A 25984-nucleotide genomic window follows, 5' to 3' on the forward strand; every position below is an offset into this window, starting at 1 on the left:
CACTAAGGCCCATTAAGGCCCATTGCTTCTTCCTCGTATTCCTGTAACTCCCCGTTACCTCCGAAAATACCCGAATCACTCGGAACCTTTCTGATGTCCGAATATAGTCGTCCAATATATCGATCTTTACGTCTCGACCATTTCGAGACTCCTCGTCATGTCCCTGATCTCATCCGGGACTCCGAACTCCTTCGGTACATCAAAACTCGTAAACTCATAATATAACTGTCATCGAAACCTTAAGCGTGCGGACCCTACGGGTTCGAGAACAATGTAGACATGACCGAGACACGTCTCCGGTCAATAACCAATAGCGGAACCTGGATGCTCATATTGGCTCCCACATATTCTACGAAGATCTTTATCGGTCAGACCGCATAACAACATACGTTGTTCCCTTTGTCATCGGTATGTTACTTGCCCGAGATTCGATCGTCGGTATCTCAATACCTAGTTCAATCTCGTTACCGGCAAGTCTCTTTACTCGTTTCGTAATACATCATCTCGCAACTAACTCATTAGTTGCAATGCTTGCAAGGCTTATGTGATGTGCATTACCGAGAGGGCCCAGAGATACCTCTTCGACAATAGGAGTGACAAATCCTAATCTCGAAATACGCCAACCCAACATTTACCTTTGGAGACACCTGTAGAGCTTCTTTATAATCACGCAGTTATGTTGTGACGTTTGGTAGCACACAAAGTGTTCCTCCGGCAAACGGGAGTTGCATAATCTCATAGTCATAGGAACATGTATAAGTCATGAAGAAAGCAATAGCAACATACTAAACGATCGGGTGCTAAGCTAATGGAATGGGTCATGTCAATCACATCATTCTCCTAATAATGTGATCCCGTTAATCAAATGACAACACATGTCTATGGTTAGGAAACATAACCATCTTTGATTAACGAGCTAGTCAAGTAGAGGCATACTAGCGACGTTTAGTTTGTCTATGTATTCACACAAGTATTATGTTTCCGGATAATACAATTCTAGCATGAATAATAAACATTTATCATGAAATAAGGAAATAAAAAATAACTTTATTATTGCCTCTAGGGCATATTTCCTTCAGTCACGTCATAGATCAAAACACATGTAGAGCTCATGCCCATATGAAGCACACAACAAATGTAACAAAAATGACAAATCACCCTAAACTGATAAGAATCAGCACCTAACAATTTATAGCACTCTTGCATCAGTGATTAGGGCATCAATATGGACTCAAACAAGCATGCCACAATGGAACAAAATGAAGAGCACATCATGATGGACATTTCGACATATTGCACGCACAAAACGGAGCTACATGCAAGAAGTTATGGCATCACGAACAGGGCATCAGAATGCAAAAATAAATGACTTAGGATTATTTCGGGGTCAACCTTCTAGATCTAGGTTTGGATCTGACGCGGAAAACGAAGATGGCCGGAGCAACCCGCCGGAGTTGGAGGTCGCGGTGGTGGAGGCGAGGCCGGAGTGGAGGAGGGAGTTGCCGGAGTTGGGGAAGGAGAGGGGGTTCCGGCCGGATCCGGGGAGGTGCGGCGCGGGGTCCGCGGCGGCGAAGCTCTGGCGTGGCGCTCGCCGGAGACGGTGGCCGGCGACGATGGCGGTGGTCGGGCGCGCGGCGGCGGCGCACTGGAGGAGCGGCGCGGGGCGCAGCCGGGCTGCGGGGCGCGGTCAATGGGCCGCGGGGGCCGGATCTGGGTCCCACAGGCCGGATCTGGGTCCCGCGGGCCGCGTCGAAGTGGGGCGGCGCGGGGATGCGTGGCGGCTCCTGGTTTGTCCGGGCGGCGGCGCGGGTGTCCGGCCCGGACGGACACGTCCGGTGGCGGCGGGGGACGAAAATTAGGGTTTTGGACCCGGAATTTGGACGAGGAGCACATATATATAGGTGGGAGGAGGTAGGAGTGTCCAAATGGGGTGTAGTTTTCACCCACGCGATCGTGATCCGACGGCGGAGGACATGGAAGAGGTTTGGAAGGGTTATTGGGCCGTTTTGGAGGGGGTGTTGGGCTGTAACACACACGAGGCCTTTGCGGTTCCCCGGTTAACCGTTGGAGCATCAAACGGACTCCAAATGGAACGAAACTTGACAGGCGGTCTACCGGTGGTGTACCAAGGCCGCTTGGAAAATCTCGATCCATCCCGAGAAAGTTTAACACCCGCTCATGAAAAAAGGAAAAGGGGAACGACGGTGCATGTAGGAGTGTCGGATTGCAAAACAGACAGCGGGGAAAAAGCTCGGATGCATGAGACGAACACGTATGCAAAAGAGATGCACATGATGACATGATATGAAATGCATGACATGAACAAAATGCAAAACGAAGACAAAACCCAACCACGAAGGGAATCTCATAACTTAAAGCCGAAAATGGCAGAGTCGGAGTTACAAATATGGCAAGTTACATCCGGGGTGTTACAATTCTTCGCCATCCTCTTCACCATCTTGTTCAAGTGAGCTCAGGCATGTAGTGTTTTTGCTCGACGAGACAACATACGAGACCCCAACCCTCTCCACCGGCTTGTGGAACTTGTTACACTAGAATTGTTGTTTTTCAAGCACGCCCGTGTAGGCTGACCTGTAAGATGTATTCGACTTGATTGAAAACCCCACCATCAAAGCGTAGTGATTGTAGTGTTCCCTCGCATCGACTAATGTGTCAAAGCGCATGCCAACATAAGGTTGATGTGGCTGTGACCCAGCTTCTTCGTCTTCCAACTCATGTGTCTCATCAACTAAAGCATTAGCAAGAGCAACCATAGGTGGGGAGCAGGGACATGATTGTTCGGGACATGAGTACTATTAGAGTCAATGTTAGGGTCAGGGGACTCACCAACCCCCTCCTCCAAATGGTGATCCTCCTGCTCATAACCTGCATGTAAGAAGGGTGTACCCAACTCAATTGAAATGTTGACGGATTCTACGTCAAGTGGCGGTTCATTCAGATCAATCATGTTTTTTCCAGCTACTAATTGTCTTTTTTTGTCACCACATAAACCTGCAACAAACTGTGTGTTAGCCCATCACATTGCATCATCTGTTGCAGACATTAGTTCCAGAATAAAAGGAGCAACTACAAGCAGTTGTTTGGGAAACTATAGTGTTAAACAGAGGCAACTTATCTATTCATTATTGTCAAAAAGTTTATGTTTCTTTTTCTTCTTCTACCTTTTATGTTTCTAGTAGTATGACACCCATATATAGCGGCAAATCACAATGTTTTACATTTTTTGCTCCTTTTTTCAGTAGCAGAAAATCACAATGTTTGATGATGGAAAGAAGGTGCATCTGACGGAGAGCTTACCAGGGGGCAGAAGACCTATACTTGGTGTAGTTTATACTCTTTTTATTTTTTTAGTGAGAACCATTTGCAACGTAGCAAAGTACATGAATGTGGGTTTTTTTCGTTTGTGTCTCGGCGAGAACGATAGTGAAACGCAAAAATTGTGTTTTTAGCACACGCATGCTACTACTATTGTTCTAACATGAGTTTTTATGCTTATATACTTCATGTGTTTTTTATTTTGGCTGATGCAAAATGCACCTTAAATCAGCATAGGAGTTTTGCATGTGTTTAGAAATAGAGTTGGCCAGTTCTATAGTCCTTATAAAGGCAACTCTAGACTTTTTTCACAGCTATGATGCCCAAAGCTGCGCAATGGTCCTGCACATTGATATTTTTTGCATACAATTGTCTCAATGAATACAATATTGTTGCTTCATGTTTACAGAAACACTATTTTTTAAGGGTTGGCTGGGTTTGTACCATCTGTCTGCTAAACAGCACATCAATTACCCATTTTTTATACTAGAGTGCCCATTTTCTGGTCATATGTTGTTTTAATCGACACAGTTCATTACCCCCCGGTTGCTGCATGCATACAATGAGGTTTTCCTAGGGTTTTTGGCACAAAACAGTTGAGTAGTTGCACCCTTTATCTGCTAACAAACACTGAAGTTGTCCAGTTTTGGTACTTGAGTTGTCCTTTTTTTCATCTAGTGTTGCTTTTTGTCTTACTACAGTTGTACATCAAGGCACACAATGCATTATATGCAGTTGCCCCATGCATACAGTAGGGTTGCCTAAAAGCAGTCGACTAGGTGCTTTTGGTTTTTCACCAAAGCAAAAAAAACCAGTTGATGTTTCAAAACTGGCACAGCTGGGGTGGCTGAGCAAGCAATACATGATCGAAGACCAAAGAGGAGAGAGGGCCGGGGGAGCGGGTGCTTACCTACTTGGGGGGAGGTAGGCTCTCTTTTTCGTTCTCCAGATCTGATCTCCAGGAAGAAAGGAGGAGGAAGGAGGGGTCTCTGTATGTATTTCTTCTTCCTCAAGACGCCATTAATGGGGAAGGCAACCTGTCCCTTGTTCTCCAGATCTGTTTTGAAGGAAGAAAGGACAAGCAGGGATGAGGAAGGGTCCCCTGCGTATTCTTGGTCTTCAAGTAAGAGGAGGGAAAGAGGTTGCGTGAGACCAGAGCAGGGGTGGGCGAGGAGACCAGTCGCGGGCTGGGAGAAACACGCGAGGCGCTGGCGAGAGGACCAAGACGCTCGATCGGGTGCGTGGGGGGGGGCGCGTTTCCTTTCCTGGGCTGTATTGACGGGGCCGCGCGGCTGGCCCTTCCTTTCGGGGAGAGCGCTCGCTCCGCGAGCGGGCGTTTGGGCGCCAGGTAGCTACGTCCTTATTTTATTAGTTAAAATTATGATCAAAATAACCTAAAATAGAGGGGGTATAATGCATGCAGCTCCTGCATGATTGGAGAAAAATCATTAAGATGCCGCTGGCCTAATTTTTGCATAAGAAAAATCAAAGTCAAAGCTAGAGAGCTAGTTGAGCCGTGGATCAGTCAGCAATCTCGGCCACTGCTCTTCTCAGTTTCTCACGGTGCCGCAGGTACTCCCGCCCTCAAAATAAAGCCACGCTTCCACACGGTCGCCGCTCCCCGCCGCCGCCGCCGCCACCACCACGACCTCTGCGCCCATCGCAGAAACGGGCGGCTCCCGCTCTCGGCTCCAGTGGGGTCTCTCGCGGTCGCCGCTGCGGATTTGTTGATCTCGCCGGTGGCGGTGCTCGCCTGACTTCCATCGAATAGGTATGGACTGTGAGGTACCCTGCTCTACTTGTCAGCTTCTGCAGTGAAATTTGTTGGTGTTTTAGAAGCATTAGTGTGGTGGCACCGGTGTGGTAAGTGGCGTGTTCCTTCACATGGATCTTGCTGGATAAAACCAATTGTGTACCCGCTAATCTGCTACCATGGTACTGTCGTAGTTGACACCATAGATCTTACTGAAATTAAGGTGACAACAATAATAAAAGCAACTTTTTACCTGCTAGCCTGCTTCTTTTACAGGGCGATTTCATATAATAAAAGCAATCTTAATTAACCAGTTGTCATAGTCGACAAGTTTCATGATGCATACTTGATATGGGTATGCTTGCTTTGGAGAATTTGACAAGTTCTGCATTCCACTGTTCTTCAACCCTCTGATGACTCTAATATATATGCATACCTTGCTACTATCTACGCAGACCAATTAGTTTACTCTTGATGATCAAGAAAGCACAACTTTTGCCCTACTGTGTACAGTCAAGAAAAAAGAAAGCACAACTTTTGTGTGTATATGCAGACACAAACTGATCTTTATTTGCTAGCGGGTACAACTAAATACTGGCTCATCTGACCGACTGGATTGGAGGGACCGCAATATCTGGCGATGTTCGCTGGGAGGGGTTGGCATTTGCGAACATTTTAGATGGCAAGTTTAGTTGTATGGGGTTGGTGGTTTAGTGAGTCCCAAAATTGGGGGCCCTACAATTTGTTGTATTGTGCACGAAATGATGCTTTCAAAAGGCATAAAGTGACTTCCATGAATCATGCAACTCGATTCCTAATTCTAGTTCTAGTAGACTTAGTCAGTTAGTGTAGCGACTCAAAGGTATTTTAACCCATAATTCTAGATCTTCTATTCTAGCAATAGTTCGACTGAATCTGGTACAATTGGATAAATAGCATGGTTATCATTTATTTATGTGTCTATGTAACAAGAGTTCATGTCTACTTCTTTAGTACAGTTATGTAATTTGGAGAGTGGTTGAGTTCCAATAGATATTGAAAGTTTGCATGTGCATCCTGAATTGACTGTGACATTGAGTGTTTTTTCTTTTTTACTAAATTGTTAAATTAGGTTTATGTACTTTTCTAGCATTCTTGTGTATTTAGGTTGGCAATTGACGCTTATGAGGTTATGATTGTCGTTATGGTTGTTATTCAGTATGATACCTACAGACCTACCTCTCTCTGATGATGCATACATATATCAGCAGGTGTTTGCTTTGTCGCGCTGAAGGTTGTGGCCATTTTCTACAAAACTGGGCATCTTGGTAACTACACTCATAAAGCGTCCAACAGATGGTGAGCGCCTTGGCAGGGGTGATGACCTCTGTCATCGGCAAGCTCACCACTCTGCTTGGGGAGGAGTACTCAAAGCTGAAAGGTGTGCACAGGGAGGTGGAATTCATGAAAGATGAGCTGAGCAGCATGAACGCACTCCTTCAGAGGCTGGCAGAGGTGGACCGTGATCTTGATGTGCAGACAAAGGAATGGAGGGACCAAGTTCGGGAGATGTCTTATGACATCGAGGATTGCATAGACGACTTTATGAAAAGCCTTGGCCAAACTGACATTGCTAAGAGAGCAGGGCTTGTCCAAAGTGTGATCCAGCAGCTCAAGGCGCTGAGGATGCGCCATCAAATATCCAGCCAAATCCAGGGGCTCAAGGCACGTGTTGAAGATGCAAGCAAGCGACGTATGAGGTATAAGCTCGATGAGCGCACCTTTGAGTGTGGCATCTCAAGGGCCATTGACCCTCGTCTTCCTTCGCTCTATGCTGAGCCAGACGGGCTTGTCGGTATTGACAAGCCAAGAGACGAGCTCATCAAGTGCCTAATGGAGGGGGTGGGTGCATCGGTGCAGCAGCAAAAGGTGATATCTATTGTGGGTCCTGGGGGCCTCGGTAAAACTACACTTGCGAATGAGGTGTACCGTAAACTGGAAGGCCAGTTCCAGTGTCGAGCTTCTGTTTCTTTGTCGCAGCAGCCTGATGTGAAGAAGATCCTAAGAAGTATACTCTCTCAAGTCAGCCAGCAGGAGTACGCTAACATAGATGTTTGGGATGAGGAAAAGCTCATCAATGCAATCCGAGAATTTCTAAAGAACAAAAGGTACTCATAAATTTTGGATGGATCGTACTTTTTTCGGGAAAACGCAAAAGCTTTGTGTTTCATTGTATTGAAAAGAAAGAGTGTTTTATGTTACAGTCCTCCTAGGAGGCGAATTACAGTCAGGGGACATGAGTTAGTGCACGTCCCAGGTCGGGGGCAAGACTACTCTGAGTCCACCAGCGCCTGCCGTAGCCCAAAGTTTGGCCTCCTCCTTGATGCCGTGAACTAGCGCCCGGATGGAAGGGCGTGCGTCGTTGAAGACGCAATCGTTGCGGTGCTTCCAGATCATCCAGGAGGTAAGAAGTGTCGCGGATGCCAGCCCCTTGCGCATCGCCTTGGGCGTGACCTGCCGGGCATCATGCCACCAATCAAAGAGGGTAGCCTCGTTGCTCGGGGGTCTGCATGTCATGCGCATCCAGGAGAGGATCTCGAACCAGACGTGCCTCGAGAAGGAACACCCAAGGAGGAGATGGCGCATTGTTTCAGGCTCCTGGCAGCAAAGAGGGCAACTGTTGTGGTGCTGCAGTCCATGCCGGGCGAGGCGGTCCGCCGTCCAACATCGGTCCAAGCTGACAAGCCAGAGGAAGAACTTCACTCTGGGGGGTGCCCAACTCTTCCATGTGAGCCTCCAGTTGCCGCAGGTCATCGAGCCGTGGAAGGAAGCGGCGTATGCAGATTTAGCGGTGTAGATGCCCGACACCGTCCACTTCCACACGAGCTGGTCAGGCGCGTCGTAGAGCGTTGTGTTAGGTTGATCTCTCCACCAATGGGCCCAACGGCTCATTGGGCCCTTGACCCACACCCTGATCGGGGGCGTCCAGCCCAAGCAAGGCTGGTGGGCCCCTATCGCGCAGTGCTATAAAGAGGAGGTGGGGACCAGGGGCACAGGGTACGAGGTTCGTCACCGCCACTGTTCCCCACTCCTAACCCTATCCGATCCAGAGGGAGGCACTGAAGCGATGGGAAGCTCCACCGCCGCCACTCACGCACTTCACTGTTGACCTCTACACCGACCGCCGCTGCCCGTGCGCAGACCTTCATCGAAGGACCAGCTATGGCCGGAACGCTAGGTATACGCGCAAACAGATCATAGATAGTTCAATCTACTCCGAAACCCTAGCCTAGTCGATCCTATGAGTATAACATTGGTATCAGAGGCAAGGAAAGGCATCGGTTTTCGGGTAGAGATTAAATCAAAGCAAATAAAAGGAAATCAATGAAAAGAAAGTGTCGCCGCTGTGTCGCGCCGTTCCTCTCGATCTAGATGTGCATCGACCATCGAGGCATCTAGAAGAAGAAACGAACCCTACCCTTGACAGATCGGATCGAATCCGAAACAAAGAAAGAACCCCAACAAGGGGATAAAGAAGGCACCACGGCCAAACCATTCGACGGCGGCGCGCTCACCGCAAGGGGAACGCGTCACCGGCGAAGGGATCGGCAACGGCGCAGGCAAACCACGCCATTTGGCACTGCAAGGGACAGAGGACGGTGCATCGCGCTCGTTCCTTCTCTGTCAGAGAAAGAAAAAGAGGGAGAGGGAAGGGCTCGCGCGACCCGATGGCAACCGCCGCCGGCAGCCGGGACGTGCGCCCGAGCCGCTGCCATCTGATAACAGAAGAGCAAGGGGAGAGGGGCGCGCACGCCGCGTCTCTCTCTCTCTCTCTCTCTCTCTCTCTCTCTCGCTGCAACAGCTGTGCCGTGGTGGTGGGTGGAAAGAGTAGGGAAAGGTGGCGCTGGCTCAGCGCAGTGGAACCGCTGTCGTTGCCGGCGGCCGGCCCGGGTGGCGCGACGGGAACGGTAGCGAGATCCGCGCGCTGCGGGCGTTTTGCGGCGCACAGAGGAAGGCGCAGTTTCTCTCCCTCTCTCTACTAGGTGGCATGGGACGGAAAAGAAAGAGACGGGAGAACGAGCTAGACGCGCTGGTGCTGCTCCTCGCCGTCGTCGCCGGCAAGCTGCCGGGACACTGCATCGTCTCCTCGCGCTCGCCGCCGTCGTGCAGGCGAGAAAATCGCGAGGGAGGAGAGCGGCGCGCGCGGGGGGAATGAGCTAGGGTTTGCTCCCCTCGACGGCACTGGAGCCGTTTTTGGCCAGCCGATCGGCGCGGGTGACCGTCGGATCTGATCCGACGGCCAGTTCCAAACCCTAGCAGGCACCGGGCTAGTGGGCCGAGCTGGCGCGGCTTGCTGCCGATTTGTGGGCTGGAAAAGGAGCAGGCCAGCAGCAGCTAGCGCTGGGCCGTGGCCAACGGCAGCTAGCGCCGGGTCGAGGCCACTGCCTCGCACGCTGGGCCAAGAAAATATAGAAAAGTAAACAGAAAGTGTTTCTGAAAATGAAAATAAAAACTTTTCAGATAAAGAAAAGTTCATGAATTTTATAAAGGAAATAATAAAGTTCATGAATTTTTATTTGGTCAAAGAAAAGTTTCTGTAAAGAATAAAAGTTCTTGAATTTTATTCATGTTTTCCGCTGCAAAGTAAAAGTTTTATCTTCAAATTAAATTGGAACCAACGGAAAAAAAATTAATTGGAAGAACTTTAGCAATGTTTTTCCCCTGTGGGTGAAATCAGATTCAGATAGTTTCCGCTATGACAAAAGAAAGATATTTGTTTTAAAGTTGAAATATGGTATTGTTATTTTCTGACCAACGTTGATGATAACAGTACCATAATTGTTCAAAGCTTACATCTCTGATAAATTTTGTATGAAAGTGATCAATTTTCAGAGAACAATTAAAGATAATGAAATGCTCTTGAACTAGAGAAATGTTTATTTCTTGTTTCCGCTGCAATAAAGTTGATGATGATGATTATTTCTTAGCAAAGTTGTTTAATAGAAATATTATCATCACATTGTTTGTGAGTTATATGCATTATTTCCATTTCCGCCCAACGGTGATATGGAATTAATGTTGAAGGATGATGTTTTATTCTAATTCTACCACAACGATGATTTAGAGTATACAAAGGAAGTTTTAAAAGGTTTAATGTGCATATTTTTAACCAGACCAACGTAGGGTTATTTTTATGCTCATTATTGTTGATTATTGGTTAAGTTTTTCTCAGACTAAAAGTTTTACATGCTTTCATTAGTGAAAGCGAATGACTGGGTACTTGTGACCCGAAAGATGACCAAGAAAGGTCATAACGTGAGGGAGTATGTTCTCTCTAAAGAATGGCTTCAAAAGAAAAGAATTCTTGGATATTAATCCAAGAAAATAAAAGAGATAGATCATTGAGAGTCTTGGTTGACGAATGTCTTTCATGTACTCTCTATGAAGAAGATTTTTCATTCAACATGATTTGAAATGAAACAAGCAACATGTGTGTTTAATTTTGACCAACGTCAGATCAAGCATGTGTGTCAAAGAGCATTCGGATTTATTCTGAATTTGATGATTGAATATGCAGTCAAAAGAGCCAATTCTGGCATTTATGTCCCTTACAAGGAATTACCCGCATAGCGGGAAAAGATGATTATGATAAAACCCGCATGGCGGGGAAAAGTTTGGGAAAATACCTGTGTAACTAGGTAAAGTTGACATAGTATTATGTCGAAAATCCTATATGCCAGGAGAAATTTTGGCAAAAGACTTATCTTGTATGACAGGAGAAAGATATGATGACTCATGTGTGTTTAATGTGTCCCACTCCGAGAGAAAAAGTATGGAGTAGTCATTATGCTTTCCTAGTATTGACCGTACACTTTATGTGTAACGGTCATTAAGGACTCAATAAATCCAAAAGGAATAGAAGTTAGAGACGAACCTAAAGATAAGATTGATATGCAAGTGTGACTTGCAAAAGTACTAATGAGGAAAAAGTACTCCCCTATCAGTTAACAGATAACTTCATTTCACATGAAGTAATCAGATGGATGAAATAGTCAATTGAAGTTTTCTCAATTCACAAAAGTTATGAATGTTTTTCGAAATTGTGGCAGAAAATTTCTTGCCACATTTCGAGGGGGAGAAAGAAATATTAGATAAATTAAGAATGATGAAACTCCCCTATACTTTAGATAATGTGATGCACATTATCCATTAATGAAGAATGTGATCGTCCGGGGGAGTACGACGGTCATAAGTAATACCCCTAAAGAAAAGAAATAGTTGTATTCCTGGATCTTTTATAGTTTCGACAGCTGACTAAGGAATACTAAGACGGTGCTTAAAAGTGCCAAAAAGAAAGTTTTAACAGAATAAACCCAAATAATAAAGTTTAAAGATACCCCATTTTAGTGAAGATGGAGTAATCTGGGGGAGCATGGTATGAAAATACCAAAGACTATAGAATTTATTTGCCTCTTGGCAAAGACAGAGCAACAACAGCCCCATATGAAAGAAGTGCTAGTACCTGAGACACAGATGGTCTTAAGGAATGAGATAATCAGATATTTCTGATTACTACAAAGTCCATGTTAGTGAAATTCAAATGGAGGTTGATCCCACCTCATTTAAAGTGTTCAACCGAGCCTTTGAGACTCATAAGTAATTTCCAATGGAGCCAAAACAGTAGGCTGTAAAGGGTCTACAAGGTCAATGTGACTCCAAAGGAAATATATTACAATGAGTGTTAAGTGCCACATCATGATCGACATCATGATCTGAGTTACATCAGATGAAAGTAAAGAACGCAAGGGATGCTGCTTCAAGAAGTGCTTTTATGGACTAGAGCAAGTCTCTAGACAGTGACATTTAAAGTTGAAAGAATCATATGTAATTTTGGGTTAAAGAAAATGTGAGGACAATTGTATTCGTGCAAAGTTATAGAATGGGAAATTCATTTCCTTATTCTGTGCATGTGGATGACATCCTACTTGCCAGTGGTGATGTCAATCTACTGCAGGAGGAGAAAATAAGTTCTTGTCCTCAAAGTTCAAAAGAATGTTCTCGGTAGTGTCTCTAGTTATAAGTATCGAGATTCACGAAGAAAAGAATAAAAGGGGTATTAGGGATGTCGCATGGACATGCTAAGAGAGGTCTCTGAAGTATGCATGCGAGAAAACCTACGCCTGTTCTTATAGTCAAGGGTAATGAAACTGGAAACTATGGTGTTCCAAAAGATTCAAAACGGATATGGTACCATATGCTTCAGTTATTGGAAGCTCATATATTACCCTGACACAGTTCACGTATCCGGATTGTTTTGGCAATGTCCAGTCCATGTATAGATCACTGGAATGGAGTCAAAGATATCAGCCTCATGCTGAAAGAAATAAGTGCTCTCAAAAGATTGTGAGTACAGAGACAGGACTTGTGAAATGTATAGCGAAATCCACAATTGTCGCTAACTTTCATACTTGGAGATTTTTGTGTGGAAAAGCTCCAAAGAATGAAACAATTATCATCAATGTGATGCAAAGATATTTTATAGCTTGATATGAGGCTGAGGGACAGGCAAAATGGTTAAGGAGACCTGTACCCGGAGTTGATAATGGTTGACAACAACGATAACTATTTTAAGTCTTTCGCTCCTATGACAACGAGTCAAGTGTTGATGCCAAACACATTGACACAAAGTTATACGTTGTTAAGGAGAAAGTCCGGAATTATGTTGAAATGCTTGGAGCATGAAAGCAACAGACAAGTATTTGCAGATCTGCTTATTAAAGGCTTACCGCCCAGTGTGTTCGGAGAACACACAATCGACATGGGTTTTATGGTATAGTCTAACATTTCCGGACAATAAAAGGGCCCAAGGTTAAAGAATCTGTTTCAAAACAGAGGAGTGTGTTGTAGGTGTTGATTCTATCGGAAATGAACCGTGATGATGAGACATGCTCTACATGCAAATCTGTGATGGAACGAGTACTTTGAAAAGAGTTATTTCAAAGTATAAAAGTTAAAAGTATATGATGAGATCAAGGGGGAGAATGTTAGGTTGATCTCTCCACCAATGGGCCCAACGGCTCATTGGGCCCTTGACCCACGCCCTGATCGGGGGCGTCCAGCCCAAGCAAGGCTGGTGGGCCCCTATCGCGCAGTGCTATAAAGAGGAGGTGGGGACCAGGGGCACAGGGTACGAGGTTCGTCACCGCCACTGTTCCCCACTCCTAACCCTATCCGATCCAGAGGGAGGCACTGAAGCGATGGGAAGCTCCACCGCTGCCACTCACGCACTTCACCGTCGACCTCTACACCGACCGTCGCTGCCCGTGCACAGACCTTCATCGAAGGACCAGCTATGGCCGGAACGCTAAGGTATACGCGCAAACAGATCATAGATAGTTCAATCTACTCCGAAACCCTAGCCTAGTCGATCCTATGAGTATAACACGTTGTGCTCTCGATCAAGCACCATAGCAAGATGTACTGGCCGATTTCGTGAATGCCCACAACTTCGTGGATGTCTCGCGCCCAAAGGTGCCCCGGCAAGCCGTCGGCCACCGTCGTGGCCTTCCTTCTCCTTTTGGGAATGCATGAGTGCAGGAGAGGCGCGATTTCGCGGACAGAGCGTCCTCCAATCCATCTGTCCTCCCAGAACTTCGTGGTCTGACCGTTGCGAAGGACAGTGTAAGTGCTAGCAAAGAAGAAGGCGCGCTCCTCAGCGGAAAACTGCAGGTCCAAACCACTCCAAGCGCGGCGATCGTCGGTGCGGCTGAACCAGAGCCAACGGACACGGAGCGAAAGGCCCGTGCGCTCCAGGTCATGGACTCCCAGCCCACCCAAGGACAGTGGGCGGGCAACACGGCGCCAATTGCTTAAACACTTGTTTGATTTGCTGGGTGTACATATATAACACATTCTATTAGTTTCTACTGTTGTTCAATTTAAATTAAATATAGAATAGAAAAATGTTTTTCTGCTTGTAGAGAAAGGCAGATATACTGAGCAGGCGATCATATTTCATTCTGTTTATGATTATTCTGGTTTTGGTTTCAGGGGGATTTAGGAACTTCGCTTTTTCACTTGTTTCTACGGTAGAACTTTAGGGGATAATTATCGTTAGTGACATATAAAATAGAAGTGATCCAGTACCCAATTATCTGATAATTGTACAATCCTGGTTCAACTCGCAAAAAAAAAGAGCATGATTCCTGAAGCTCACGTTCTTTGTGTAGCACAGAAGCATTTTTCCTTACTTAGTTATTGCATCCTCCTCTGTTTCACTATATCCATGCCCAGCCTTGGGAAACTCCGTTTCAATATATCTGTTCATCAAGGAATTAAAGGGTACAGCTACTGCAATGTTCTCACTTTATAGTTTATACTCCTATTTAATTGCTCTGGAAATTATCCTACAAGCTTTATCATTTGGCATTCAGGAGGTTTGCCATTTTTATGTTGTTAACACTTCTTCATTTATAATAGCTTTTATGGAGTAGGCATTTGAATTTTCCTATTGTAGGTATTTCGTCATCATTGATGATATTTGGAGTAATCAAGCATGGAAGATTATCAAGTGTGCTTTGTTTCCAAATGATGTTGGGAGCAAAATAATGACAACAACTTGCAGTATTACTATAGCCAAATTATGTTGCTCTCCTCAGCATGATCATGTCTATGAAATAATGCCTCTTACTGAAGCCAACTCTAAGAGTTTATTTTTGAAACGTATATTTGGCTCGGGAGATATGTGCCCTCCTAAGTTGGAAGAAGTCTCCTCGGAGATATTGAAGAAATGTGGTGGTTCACCCTTGGCGATTATTACAGTGGCTAGCTTGCTGGCTAATAAAGCTAGTACAAATGAAGAATGGGAGAGGGTATATAACTCAATCGGTTCGACACTGGAAAAAGATCCCGGTGTAGAAGAAATGAGAAAAACATTATCCCTCAGAGGACTGAGTATATTTCCAGAAGACTGAGATTAAGAGGGATCAATTGATAAGGAGGTGGATTGCTGAAGGATTTATTAATACAGAGGGTGGACAAGATTTGGAGGAGATAGGAGATGGGTATTTCAGTGACCTTATCAATAGGAGTATGGTTCAACCTGTGAGAATTCAATATGATGGTCGAGTTTATTCATGCCGAGTCCATGATATGATTCTTGATCTTCTTATATCCAAGTCAATTGAAGAAAATTTTGTTACCTTCTTTGGTGGCCAAAATCAGAAATTAGTGCTACAACATAAGATTCGTAGACTATCTCTGTGTTATTCCCAAGAGCACATCGCAGTTCCATCAACAGCGATCATTTCTCATTGCCGGTCGCTCAGTATATTTGGGTATGCTGAACAGATGCCTCCTCTTTCGAAGTTTAGAGTTCTGCGAGTACTTGATATAGAAAATGGTGAGGACATGGAAAGCAGTTTTATTGAACATGTAAGGACTCTTTGTCAGTTGAAATATTTGCGGCTCGATGTTAGAAGCATTTCTGCATTCCCTGAGCAATTAGGAGAACTACAGCATTTGCAGACTCTGGATATAAGATGGACAAAGATACAAAAATTGCCCAAAAGCATTGTTCAACTGCAAAATATGACATGTTTGCGTGTCAATAATCTTGAATTACCTGAAGGAATTGGGAATCTGCATGCTCTACAGGAGCTAAGAGAGATCAAAGTCAAGTGGGACAGTTTGGCATCTTCTTTGCTGGAACTGGGCAGCCTGACTAAATTGAGGATTCTTGGGCTGCGCTGGTGCATCATCGATACACACGGTAACAAAGAAATTTTTGTGGAGAACTTGGTCTCATCACTCTGTAAACTGGGTAGACTCAACCTTCGGTCTCTATGCATTAAGAGTGACTATGGTTATTCCATTCCTCTAAAAGAAATGTATGGTTATTCCATAGATTTCTTGCTGGATTCTTGGTTCCCATCCCCTCGTCTCCTCCAGAAATTTCAGATGGACGCGTACTATTTCTTTCCCAGAGTTCCAGTTTGGATCGCGTCACTTGACAACCTCTCGTACCTAGATATCAATATTAACCCTGTAGAAGAGGAGGCATTAGAGATCCTTGGAGGGTTACCTGCTTTGCTGCTTCTGTGTTTGTCATCAGAATCATCTGCTCAAAAACAAAGACTCGTTATAAGCAGCAACATGTTCATATGTCTGAAGGATTTCCGCTTCACCTGCTGGAGCAATGGCAAAGGACTGATATTTGAAGCTGGGGCCATGCCGAGTCTTGAGAAGCTGGAGGTTCCATTAGACGCAGGCAAAGATCTTGATTTTGGCATCCAGCACCTCTCTTCCCTTATGCATGTTACCGTGAAGATCATTTGCGGTGGTGCCACGGTTCGGGAGGTGGAGGCATCGGAGGAAGCCATCAGGGGCACAGTTACTCTCCTTCCGAACCACCCCACACTGGAAATCCGAATATGGGGTGATGAAAATATGGTGGAGGAGGACCAAGGGAGGGCTGAAGAGGAGATCCAGACAAGCACACAACTCATCTGACAAATTTTCAGGTTTTCTTTTGCCTCCCTTAGGCTGCATATTTTTTGTAATTTTCCTTGGAGCAAATTACACATGGATCACTGAACACATTGCAAAATACATATGGATCACTGAACACATACTGCTGGTTCAAGTATGTCTCTGAACTCCAAACTTGCATATTTAGATCACTGAGCTTAGTGGGTCAGTCTAGGAGTCTAGTTCAGTACCAGCATTTTGTCCTATGTTCACCGATGCCACCGTGCATACTGGCATGTGTGTAGTTATATCTAAAAAGGACAAATCTGGTAGGAACATCACCCATTATAGACTGGAGGTGTTCCATCCAACCAATGTTCTGACGAGCATGGGAAGGAATTTTCCCGGCCTAGTCCACCCAATCCTACACTTCGATTTTCTTGTTTCATATGATGCATAGAAAGTAAACCAAAACCATGATGCTCCTAAGAATGAATAAAAGAAGGCTCTTAGTTTAAACACTAGAAATTGAATGAGCATTTCAACAGTTTCAGTTGCCTGTATTACTAATATCTAGTAATACAGACATTTAATGGTTTAATTTGATAAATGCCACTCCAACTTCTGCATGCTTCAAAGAATGCTACTATGACCATCTGAGCATAAACACTTGTCAATACCACTGACATTTAATGGTTTAATTTGATAAATGCCATTCCAACTTCTGCATGCTTCAAAGAATGCCACTATGAGCATCTCAGCATAAACACTTGTCAATACCACTGTCATATTCGTGCCCGCATTTTCATTAGATTCCAGGAATGAATTCTTTTGGAAATGGCTGCCTGCAGTTGATACAGCTGGAGGCATCCTAATAGGTCTTAAGGATGATACATTTGAGATCCTATCTTGTGACATCCATAGTTTTTGTGTTTCCTGTCTTCTCAGATGCAGAAATAACCATAAAGAATGGAGACTTATCTATGTTTATGGTTCTGCATATGATGAGGGCAAGCTTGACTTTATTAATGAATTACATAGTGTAGCAGATGGGTGGGATGGTCCTACCATTATAGGTGGAGATTTTAACCTCATCAGAAATGCGGCTGAGAAATCCACTGGTGCTATTAATCACCACTGGGCTGATCTGTTCAATGACTGGATAAATAAATTCAGTCTAATAGAGATTAGTAATATTGGTAGGAGGTTTACCTGGGGTAACAATCAGGAGGATATGATCATGGCAACTCTGGATAGAGTTTTTGTAACCACTGACTGGGAAGCTATGTTCCCTGCAGTACATCTTAAGGCATTACCTAGGGTTGCTAGTGATCATACACCTTTGTTGCTGGATTCTGGTGGTATACCTGTTGCTAAGCATAGGATGTTTAGATTTGAAAAGTGGTGGATTGGTGTGGAGGGTTTTGATGAACTTGTCCATAAAACCTGGAACACCAAGTGTTTGCATACCAAAGCCATTGATATTTGGCAGTTTAAAACTAGATTGATGAGGAAAGTCCTTAAGGGCTGGAGTATTAATATAGAAGTTACCAAGAATAGGCAGAAGCAATCCTTGGTTGCTGAATATAATTGTTTGGATATTATGGCTGAAACTCAACCTTTATTCCCTGCTTCTAAAGAAAAAATGAAAAATATTTCAGGTGAGCTGCAGGACATATGGAGGAGGGAAGAAATTAAGGCCAGACAAAGATCTAGAGAGAGAGAAGTACTGGAGGGGGAGCTAAATACATGATACTTTCAAGCTGTTGCAAACCAAAAAAGAAGGAAAAAACAGATTGCAATGCTGGAAGGAGAGGATGGACCTGTTGAAGACCCCAAAGGTATACCTGACCTTACTGTTCACTATAAAAAACTATTTGGCTTTACCCCCAAACTTAATATTCACCTCAAAAAAGGGTTTTGGGGAGAGGATGGGATAGTTTCCAAGGCTCATAATGAAAAACTTGATGCTCCTTTTTCTGAGGAAGAAATCAAGGCTGCTGTCTTTGGCTCTTATGCTGAAGGGGCCCCAGGCCCAGATGGCTTCTCCTTTTTATTTTATCAGCACTTTTGGGATTTGATTAAGCCAAACTTGCTTGCTCTTTTTGCAGACTGGGAAAAAGGGGAGCTTGATTTATATAGGCTTAATTTCTCCCTTCTTACTTTGGTTCCTAAAGAACCAAATGCTGTTAGACTAGAAAGATTTAGACCTCTTGCCATGACCAATTGTAGTTTTAATTTTTTTTTCTAAATGCTGTACAAATAGGTTTGGTCCAGTGTGTGATGATATTATCTTACAAAACCAAACTGCCTTTATGAAAGGGAGGTTCATTATGGAGAGCATAGTTGCTGCTCATGAGATTGTGCACTCTTTGGCCTCCTCTAAACTTCCTGGTTTTGTTTTCAAACTTGACTATGAGAAAGCTTATGACATGATAAATAGAGATTTCCTTTTTGAAGTGTTATCCAGTAGAGGCTTTAGCCCTAAATGGATTGAGAGAATTAGAACTCTAATAGTTAATGGATCTATTGGTGTCAGAGTTAATGACACCAATAGTGACTTCTTTATCACAGGTAAAGGGGTGAAACAGGGTGATCCTATTTCCCCTTTACTTTTCAACGTGGTTGCTGATGCATTCACTAGAATGTTAGTTGAAGCAGCCAGGTATAATTTGATTTCTGGTGTTTTCCCAAACACCAAACCTTTTGGGGTCATCAGTATGCAGTATGCAGATGATACTCTTCTTTTCATGAGCAAGAATTTAGATCATGCCAAAAATCTCAAATGGCTCCTGTCATGTTTTGAGCAAATGTCTGGCATGAGAATTAACTTTCACAAATGTGACTTGGTTCCCATAAATGTAGATGGGGATGAGGCCCAACTTTTTGCCCAAACTTTGGGGTGTAGATTAGGTGTGTTCCCAATTAAATATTTAGGTGCTCCTCTTCATTATGCTAAGTTGAAGAGAGAAGATCTACAACCCCTGGTAGATAAGATTCTTAAGAAAGCCTCAGGGTGGAGGGGACGTCTCTTATCCATAGGTAAGAGACGCGTGCTAGTCCAATCTAATTTGGCTAGCATCCCTGCCTATTTGGTGGGGGTAATTAAACTCCCAAAATGGGCAACCACTCTCATTAACTCGCAGCTAGCTAATTGCTTCTGGGATGATTATGAAGGCCATCATAAATACCACCTTACTTCATGGGGGACTGTTGCCCTTAAGAAGGAACATGGTGGTCTTGGTGTTACTAATATTGCTGATATGAACTTATGCCTCCTTGCTTCTTGGGCTAAAAGATACTTTTCTGGAGATAATAAGATTTGGAAACTTATTATTGATGACAAGTACAGCACTAGTAAACCAAATATTTTTGCTTGCTCCAGCAATGGGGCCTCCCCTCTCTGGAAAGGTATTTTATGGGCCATTAAAGCCTCTAAGTTGGGGTACTCCTGGGTTGTGGGGAATGGCAAGAAGATTCGTTTTTGGGAGGATGAGTGGTTTGGTAATGCGCCACTATCCACTCAATTTTGGGATCTATATTCTTTGGCTAATGATCATAACATTTCTATATATAAAATCTGGGATGGGATTGATCTTAAGATCACCTTTAGGAGGTGTCTAGGGGGTGATCAAATCTCTGACTGGATGGACCTTGTCTCTATTGCTAGTACTATTACCTTTAAAGATTGTGAGGATACTCCAGTATGGAAGTACAGTGCAAATGGGCAATATTCAGTTAGATCTTTTTACAACATTGTGAATTTTAGGGGAATCCTCCCCGTCCATACACAGTATGTGTGGAAGCTGAAGATTGTCCCTAGAGTACAAATTTTCCTTTGGCTGGTCTATAATAACAAGATTTTAACCAGAGATAATCTTGTTAAAAGGCAGCATGTCCCTGACATGACCTGCATGTTTTGCTCTGAGCCGGAATCTTGCCAGCATTTATTTTTTGAATGTGTAGTGTCGATTGAACTCTGGAGAGTTATTGGAGACATGTCAGGAGTTGGCAAGGTCTCTGATATTGAGAAACTTGCGGCTTGGTGGGTTTCCAATAAGAAACATGCAGTTGTGAATGCTTTACATGCAGCTGTTATGTGGTCTCTCTGGAAAATCAGGAATAACCTGTGTCTCAATCGCTCTGTGTGGTCTGGAATGCAGAAAATATGGAGACAGGTGGCTATGGAGCTAGCAGCATGGGAGGTTCTGTTCTCAAACGATGCAAAAATCCAGGTCTCTGCTGTGGTGAAAAACCTCGAGAAGCTTGCCAGAGATCCTCATATGCTGATGTGGCCAGACCCCGGTTGATCCTTTCAAGTTGCACGTGGGGGCGAAACTGAAAAAAGAAGATTGATGCTGATGCTGCTACTCTCTTTCTGTTTTGAATAGAGAGAGCACAAGATGTAAACCCCCCCTGTGTACCTTTTAATTTTTTTCTTTTGTTCCAGTAGACTTGAGGGTTGCTTTCTATGTTAGCTTGGTGTAGTTCAGCTCTAGGATAGTTTTGTGTTTCTTGCTGAGACAGCTTGGTGTGCTGTGCTCCGCGGGCTGTATCGGTGAATGCTTGTCACACTGGTTTCGTTGCTTGCAATGGAACCGGGGCTGCGTGCCCTTTTGCTCTAAAAAAAATATGGACCAAATGCCCTTGTCCTCATATTTAATTGATTTGGCACGCCTTGTTTCCTTTCCGGAAGATTCAACAATTGCTGTCCTGGCAGGTAACTTTACAGTCGGTCTAGCAGAAGGAAGCAAAGGAACAAAGTGAATTTCCAGGTGATTGAATCATGGACCTCCGGCCAAAAGCTGCACCCTTGATGTCAGGGTCTTCCTCCAGACAATCAGCAATTCCCAAATGATCTGATTGCTCAGGCCGTGCTGCAGATCTTCTATTCTGTTGTCTGGCAGCGCCGCTACAGCAGAGCGCTTCTCTCTCCGGCAATGCTTGAGCATCCAGGTATGAACCGAGGTTGCCTCAGCGATGAGATCCTTGCCGAGTGTCACGCCCCAAACGCAACACTCTGAAGAAGAGAAGCGTAAGCTGAAGCAGACTGACGAAGCTGAACCAGTGCAAGTGCATGGCACCATTCAGGGTGAAGCAACGACTGGTGAGCTGGCAGGCGGGACCCGCAAGTCAGCTCGACCCCCATCCCCGTCCAAGAGATATTCCGAAGACCTTTAAAAAAAAAAGAGATATCTCGAAGAGGTCTTGTGTTAGCAGTGGGGTACGCTTGTAAGTGTCAATGGTGTGAGTGTAGTGTCAGCCTGCGGCCCAGCTTGTGCGCGCGCTCTCTCTCGCCCTGACGAACTCAATGTATGCGAGGGAAAATGCACCTTGTGGTGCTCTCGTTGCATTGATCTCAATATATAGGAGCCGTACATGTACATGGCGCCGTAGCGCATGAGAGAGAGAGGGAGGCGAGGCGACATGTGAGAGGTGGAGGATATGCATGACGTGCATGGCCATGCAGCCTAGACTAGCAACTGCTAACACCCCGCCGCAGCTGAGGCATCCGATGGCCGGATGCATAAGATGGACCAGAAGTCTTGAAACGCCGGCGCTGGGAGCCCCTTCGTCAGTACATCAGCGAATTGGTGCTTGGTTGGCACATGCAGAACGCGGAGGTGACCGAGGGCGACATTCTCTCGTACGAAGTGGATGTCGAGCTCGATATGTTTCGTGCGTCGATGATGGACGGGATTGGCAGCCATGTAGACGGACGAAATATTGTCGCAGAAGACGATGGTGGCCTTGGGCAGGGCGATGTGCAGCTCACCAAGGAGTTGTCGGAGCCAGCAGCATTCAACGACAGTGTTGGCGACGCCGCGGTATTCTGCTTCCGCGCTGGAGCGCGAGACCGTGACTTGGCGTTTTGAGGACCAAGAGACCAAGGAGTCGCCGAGGTAGACGGCATAGCCAGAAGTGGAACACCTGGTGTCTGGGCAACCCGCCCAGTCCGTGTTCGAGTACGCGGTGAGCGTGAGCGACGATGACGGGTGCAGCCGGAGTCCGTGCTCTGCGGTGCCTCGAAGGTAGCGCAGGATGCGCTTGACCTGCGTGAGGTGTGGGGCGCGCGGAGAGTGCATGGCCAGACAACATTGCTGAATGGCATAGGCGATGTCGGGCCGCGTCATGGTCATGTACTGGAGCGCGCCGGCCAAGCTGCGGTACTCGGAGGCGTCCTGAACCGGCTCGCCGTCTGTGGCAGAGAGCTTGGAGTGGGTGTCGATCACATGGCGACCGGCTTGCAGTGCGTCATGTTGGCGCGTTCCAGTAGCTCCTCAGCATACTTGCATTGGGAGAGGAAGAAGCATCGGCCATCCTGGTGACAGCAATGTCGAGGAAGTAGTGGAGGGGGCCAAGGTCCTTCATCGAGAATTCCGCAAACAGGAGCTGCTGAAGGCGGTGAAGGAGCGCGGGCATGGACGCAGTGAGCACGATATCGTCGACGTAGAGGAGAAGGTAGGTCGTGCCCGCGTTGCCATGGAGGATGAAGAGGGATGGATCCGAGTGGGAGTCGATGAAGCCAATCCCATGAACGAACACGGCGAACCGCGCGAACCAGGCGCGTGATGCCTGCTTCAAGCCGTAGAGGGACTTGTCGAGGAGGCACACGTGGTCAGGGCGGCTGTCGTCGACGAACCTGGCCGGTTGCTGGCAGTAGACGCGCTCGGCGAGGCGTCCATGGAGGAAGGCATTGTAACACCCACGATACGGCTATATCTCCCACGTGTCGGAGCACGACTTAGAGGCATAACCGCATTGTAGGCATGTCGCAAGAGGGGTAATCTTTACACATCTCATGTACTGAATAAGAAAGGATAAAGAATTGGCTTACAATCGCCACTTTACACAATACATAAATATAGCATTACATCATCTAGATACAATCAAGGTCCGACTACGAAACCAAACAAAGAAAGACAACTCCTAATGCAAAAGATCCCCGATCGCCCCGACTGGGCTCCACTACTGATCAACTGGAATCGAAACAAGACTACGATCAAGATCTTCATCGGGCTCCCACTCGAGCTGGGTTGCATCACCTACACTGGTATCATCGGCACCTACAAATGGTTTTGGAAGTAATCTGTGAGTCACGGGGACTCAACAATATCAAACCCTCGCGATCAAGACTATTTAAGCTTATGGGTAGGAAAAGGTAGTGAGGTAGAGCTGTAGCAAGCACTAGCATATATGGTGGCTAACTTACGCAATTGAGAGCGAGAAGAGGAGCAAAGCACGGTCGTGAACTAGAAGTGATCAAGATGTGATCCTGAAACTACTTACGTTCAAACATAACTCCAAAACCGTGTTCACTTCCCGGACTCCGCCGGAAAGAGACCATCACGGCTACACACGCGGTTGATGCATTTTAAATTAAGTTAAGTGTCAGGTTTTCTACAACCGGATATTAACAAATTCCCAGCTGCCCATAATCGCGGGCACGACTTTCGAAAGTTCAAAACCCTGCAGGGGTGTCCCAACTTAGCCCATCACAATCTCTCAGGGTCAATGAAGGATATTCCTTCTCCCAGGACGACCCAATCAGACTCGGAATCCCGGTTACAAGATATTTCGACAATGGTAAAACAAGACCAGCAAAGCCGCCCGAATGTGCCGACAAATCCCGATAGGAGCTGCACATATCTCATTCTCAGGGCACACCAGATAAGCAATCCATACAACTAAAACCAACCCTCAAGTTTCCCCGAGGTGGCGCTGCAAGGGGCTCTAGTTTGGACCAACACTCAGAGGAGCACTGGCCCGGGGGTTTAAAATAAAGATGACCCTTGAGTCTGCAGAATCCAAGGGAGAAAGGCTTAGGTGGCAAATGGTAAAACCAAGGTTGGGCCTTGCTAAAAGAGTTTTATTCAAGGCGAACTGTCAAGGGGTTCCCATTATAACCCAACCGCGTAAGGAACGCAAAATCAAGGAACATAACACCGGTATGACGGAAACTAGGGCGACAAGAGTGGAACAAAACACCAGGCATAAGGCCGAGCCTTCCACCCTTACCAAATATATAGGTGCATTAATTAAAATAAGAGATATTATGATATCCCAACATAGCCATGTTCCAAACATGGAACAAACTTCAACTTCACCTGCAACTAGCAACACTATAAGAGGGGCTGAGCAAAGCGGTAACATAGCCAAACAACGGTTTGCTAGGAAAGGAGGGTTAGAGGCTTGACATGGCAATATGGGAGGCATGATATAGCAAGTGGTAGGTATCGCGACATAGCAATAGAGCGAACAATTAGGAAGCAAAGATAGAAGTGATTTTGAGGGTATGGTCATCTTGCCTGCAAAGTTCTCCGAGTTGACATAAGCTTGATCCTCGTAAGCGTACTCAACGGGTTCCTCGATCACGAACTCGTCTCCCAGCTCTACCCAAGGCAAGAACACGAGCAAAGGAAACCACAATCAACCACGATGCAATGCGCAAGCAACATGATGCAAAACATGGCATGATATGCGGGATGTGATATGCAATGCATATGCGTGCTCCGGAAGGAAAAGATTGAACCATGCCTCAACTTGGCAAACCAAGAGCGTCGCTGGAAAGATGAGTTGATTTCGATCGAAATCGATATAAAGATCATCGGAATCAGATGCACGGTTTGCAAAAGGCAAGCAAAACAATAATGGCACAATTCTGCGATTAACAGCACGATGTCATCTAAAATGCAACAAGAAACTAAGCTACTGCACTCTAACATAGCAACGAAGCACATGGCAGTGATATACTCAAGGTGCTTGACAAAAGATGAACACTGAGCTACGGCTAATTCACACAATAGCAGGTTCAAACAAGCATGGCAAAAGGGCAAAATATATCAACATCACAGACTTAGTGAAAATAACATGTCAGGAATTAACATCAGGAAGCAATGTTTAGAGCAAGATAACAACATGCTACATGATCAGATCATAGAAATACAAGGCATGGCATGAATCTACTCAAAGCATATGACAAAAGTCCCTTACTGACCATAAGCCAAAAAGGATCATAAGATATTATGACACTCATGTAAACATAGCAAGTTTCGTTAACAGATTCAGACTTAGCAGAAAACTAGACATGGCAAAAACAGAATTATGAAGGCACGTTTGCGAGCTCGATGCACTCAACACAAGGCCTTGCATGACAAACTAAGCATATCCCCAGCAAGAAGACATGATCAAGAAGCTAACCATGGCAAGAACAATCTCATAGCATACATGGATCAACTACAACAACCTTGGCAAAATTGATTAACATGTAAACAATCTGCCAGGAACATTTTATAGCAAAAGTAGAGCAAGATTGAGTCATGCTAGGGCACTCCATAATTGCAAACAAGGGCATGGATGGATAGAGCACAACCATATGTCAAAATCAACCTTACTGAACATACTCAAAAGAAGCATGGATCACTCTGTAGCAACATGAATACATGG

General features: G+C 45.3%; 1 protein-coding gene across 5 annotated transcripts; it reads left to right on the forward strand.

The window, feature by feature from the left end:
* Window positions 1–4868: 4868 nt before the first annotated feature.
* LOC119300022 (disease resistance protein Pik-2-like) lies at window positions 4869–18378 on the forward strand. 5 transcript variants are annotated; one of them, XM_037577111.1, is made up of 4 exons: window positions 4869–5107; window positions 6337–7236; window positions 14586–16590; window positions 18199–18378. In XM_037577111.1, the coding sequence occupies exon 3, from the start codon at window positions 15161–15163 to the stop codon at window positions 16577–16579; it is 1419 nt and encodes a 472-aa protein (XP_037433008.1). In that variant the 5' UTR covers window positions 4869–5107; window positions 6337–7236; window positions 14586–15160; the 3' UTR covers window positions 16580–16590; window positions 18199–18378. The 5 variants fall into 3 exon arrangements, 3 of the variants coding, with proteins under 3 accessions (XP_037433008.1, XP_037433007.1, XP_037433009.1); XR_005146370.1 differs by having other exon boundaries at window positions 6340–7236; XM_037577112.1 differs by lacking the exon at window positions 14586–16590 and having other exon boundaries at window positions 6340–7236.
* Window positions 18379–25984: the final 7606 nt, after the last annotated feature.

Source organism: Triticum dicoccoides, chromosome 5A (assembly GCF_002162155.2).
Source record: "Triticum dicoccoides isolate Atlit2015 ecotype Zavitan chromosome 5A, WEW_v2.0, whole genome shotgun sequence".
Classification (NCBI taxonomy): Eukaryota; Viridiplantae; Streptophyta; class Magnoliopsida; order Poales; family Poaceae; genus Triticum; species Triticum dicoccoides.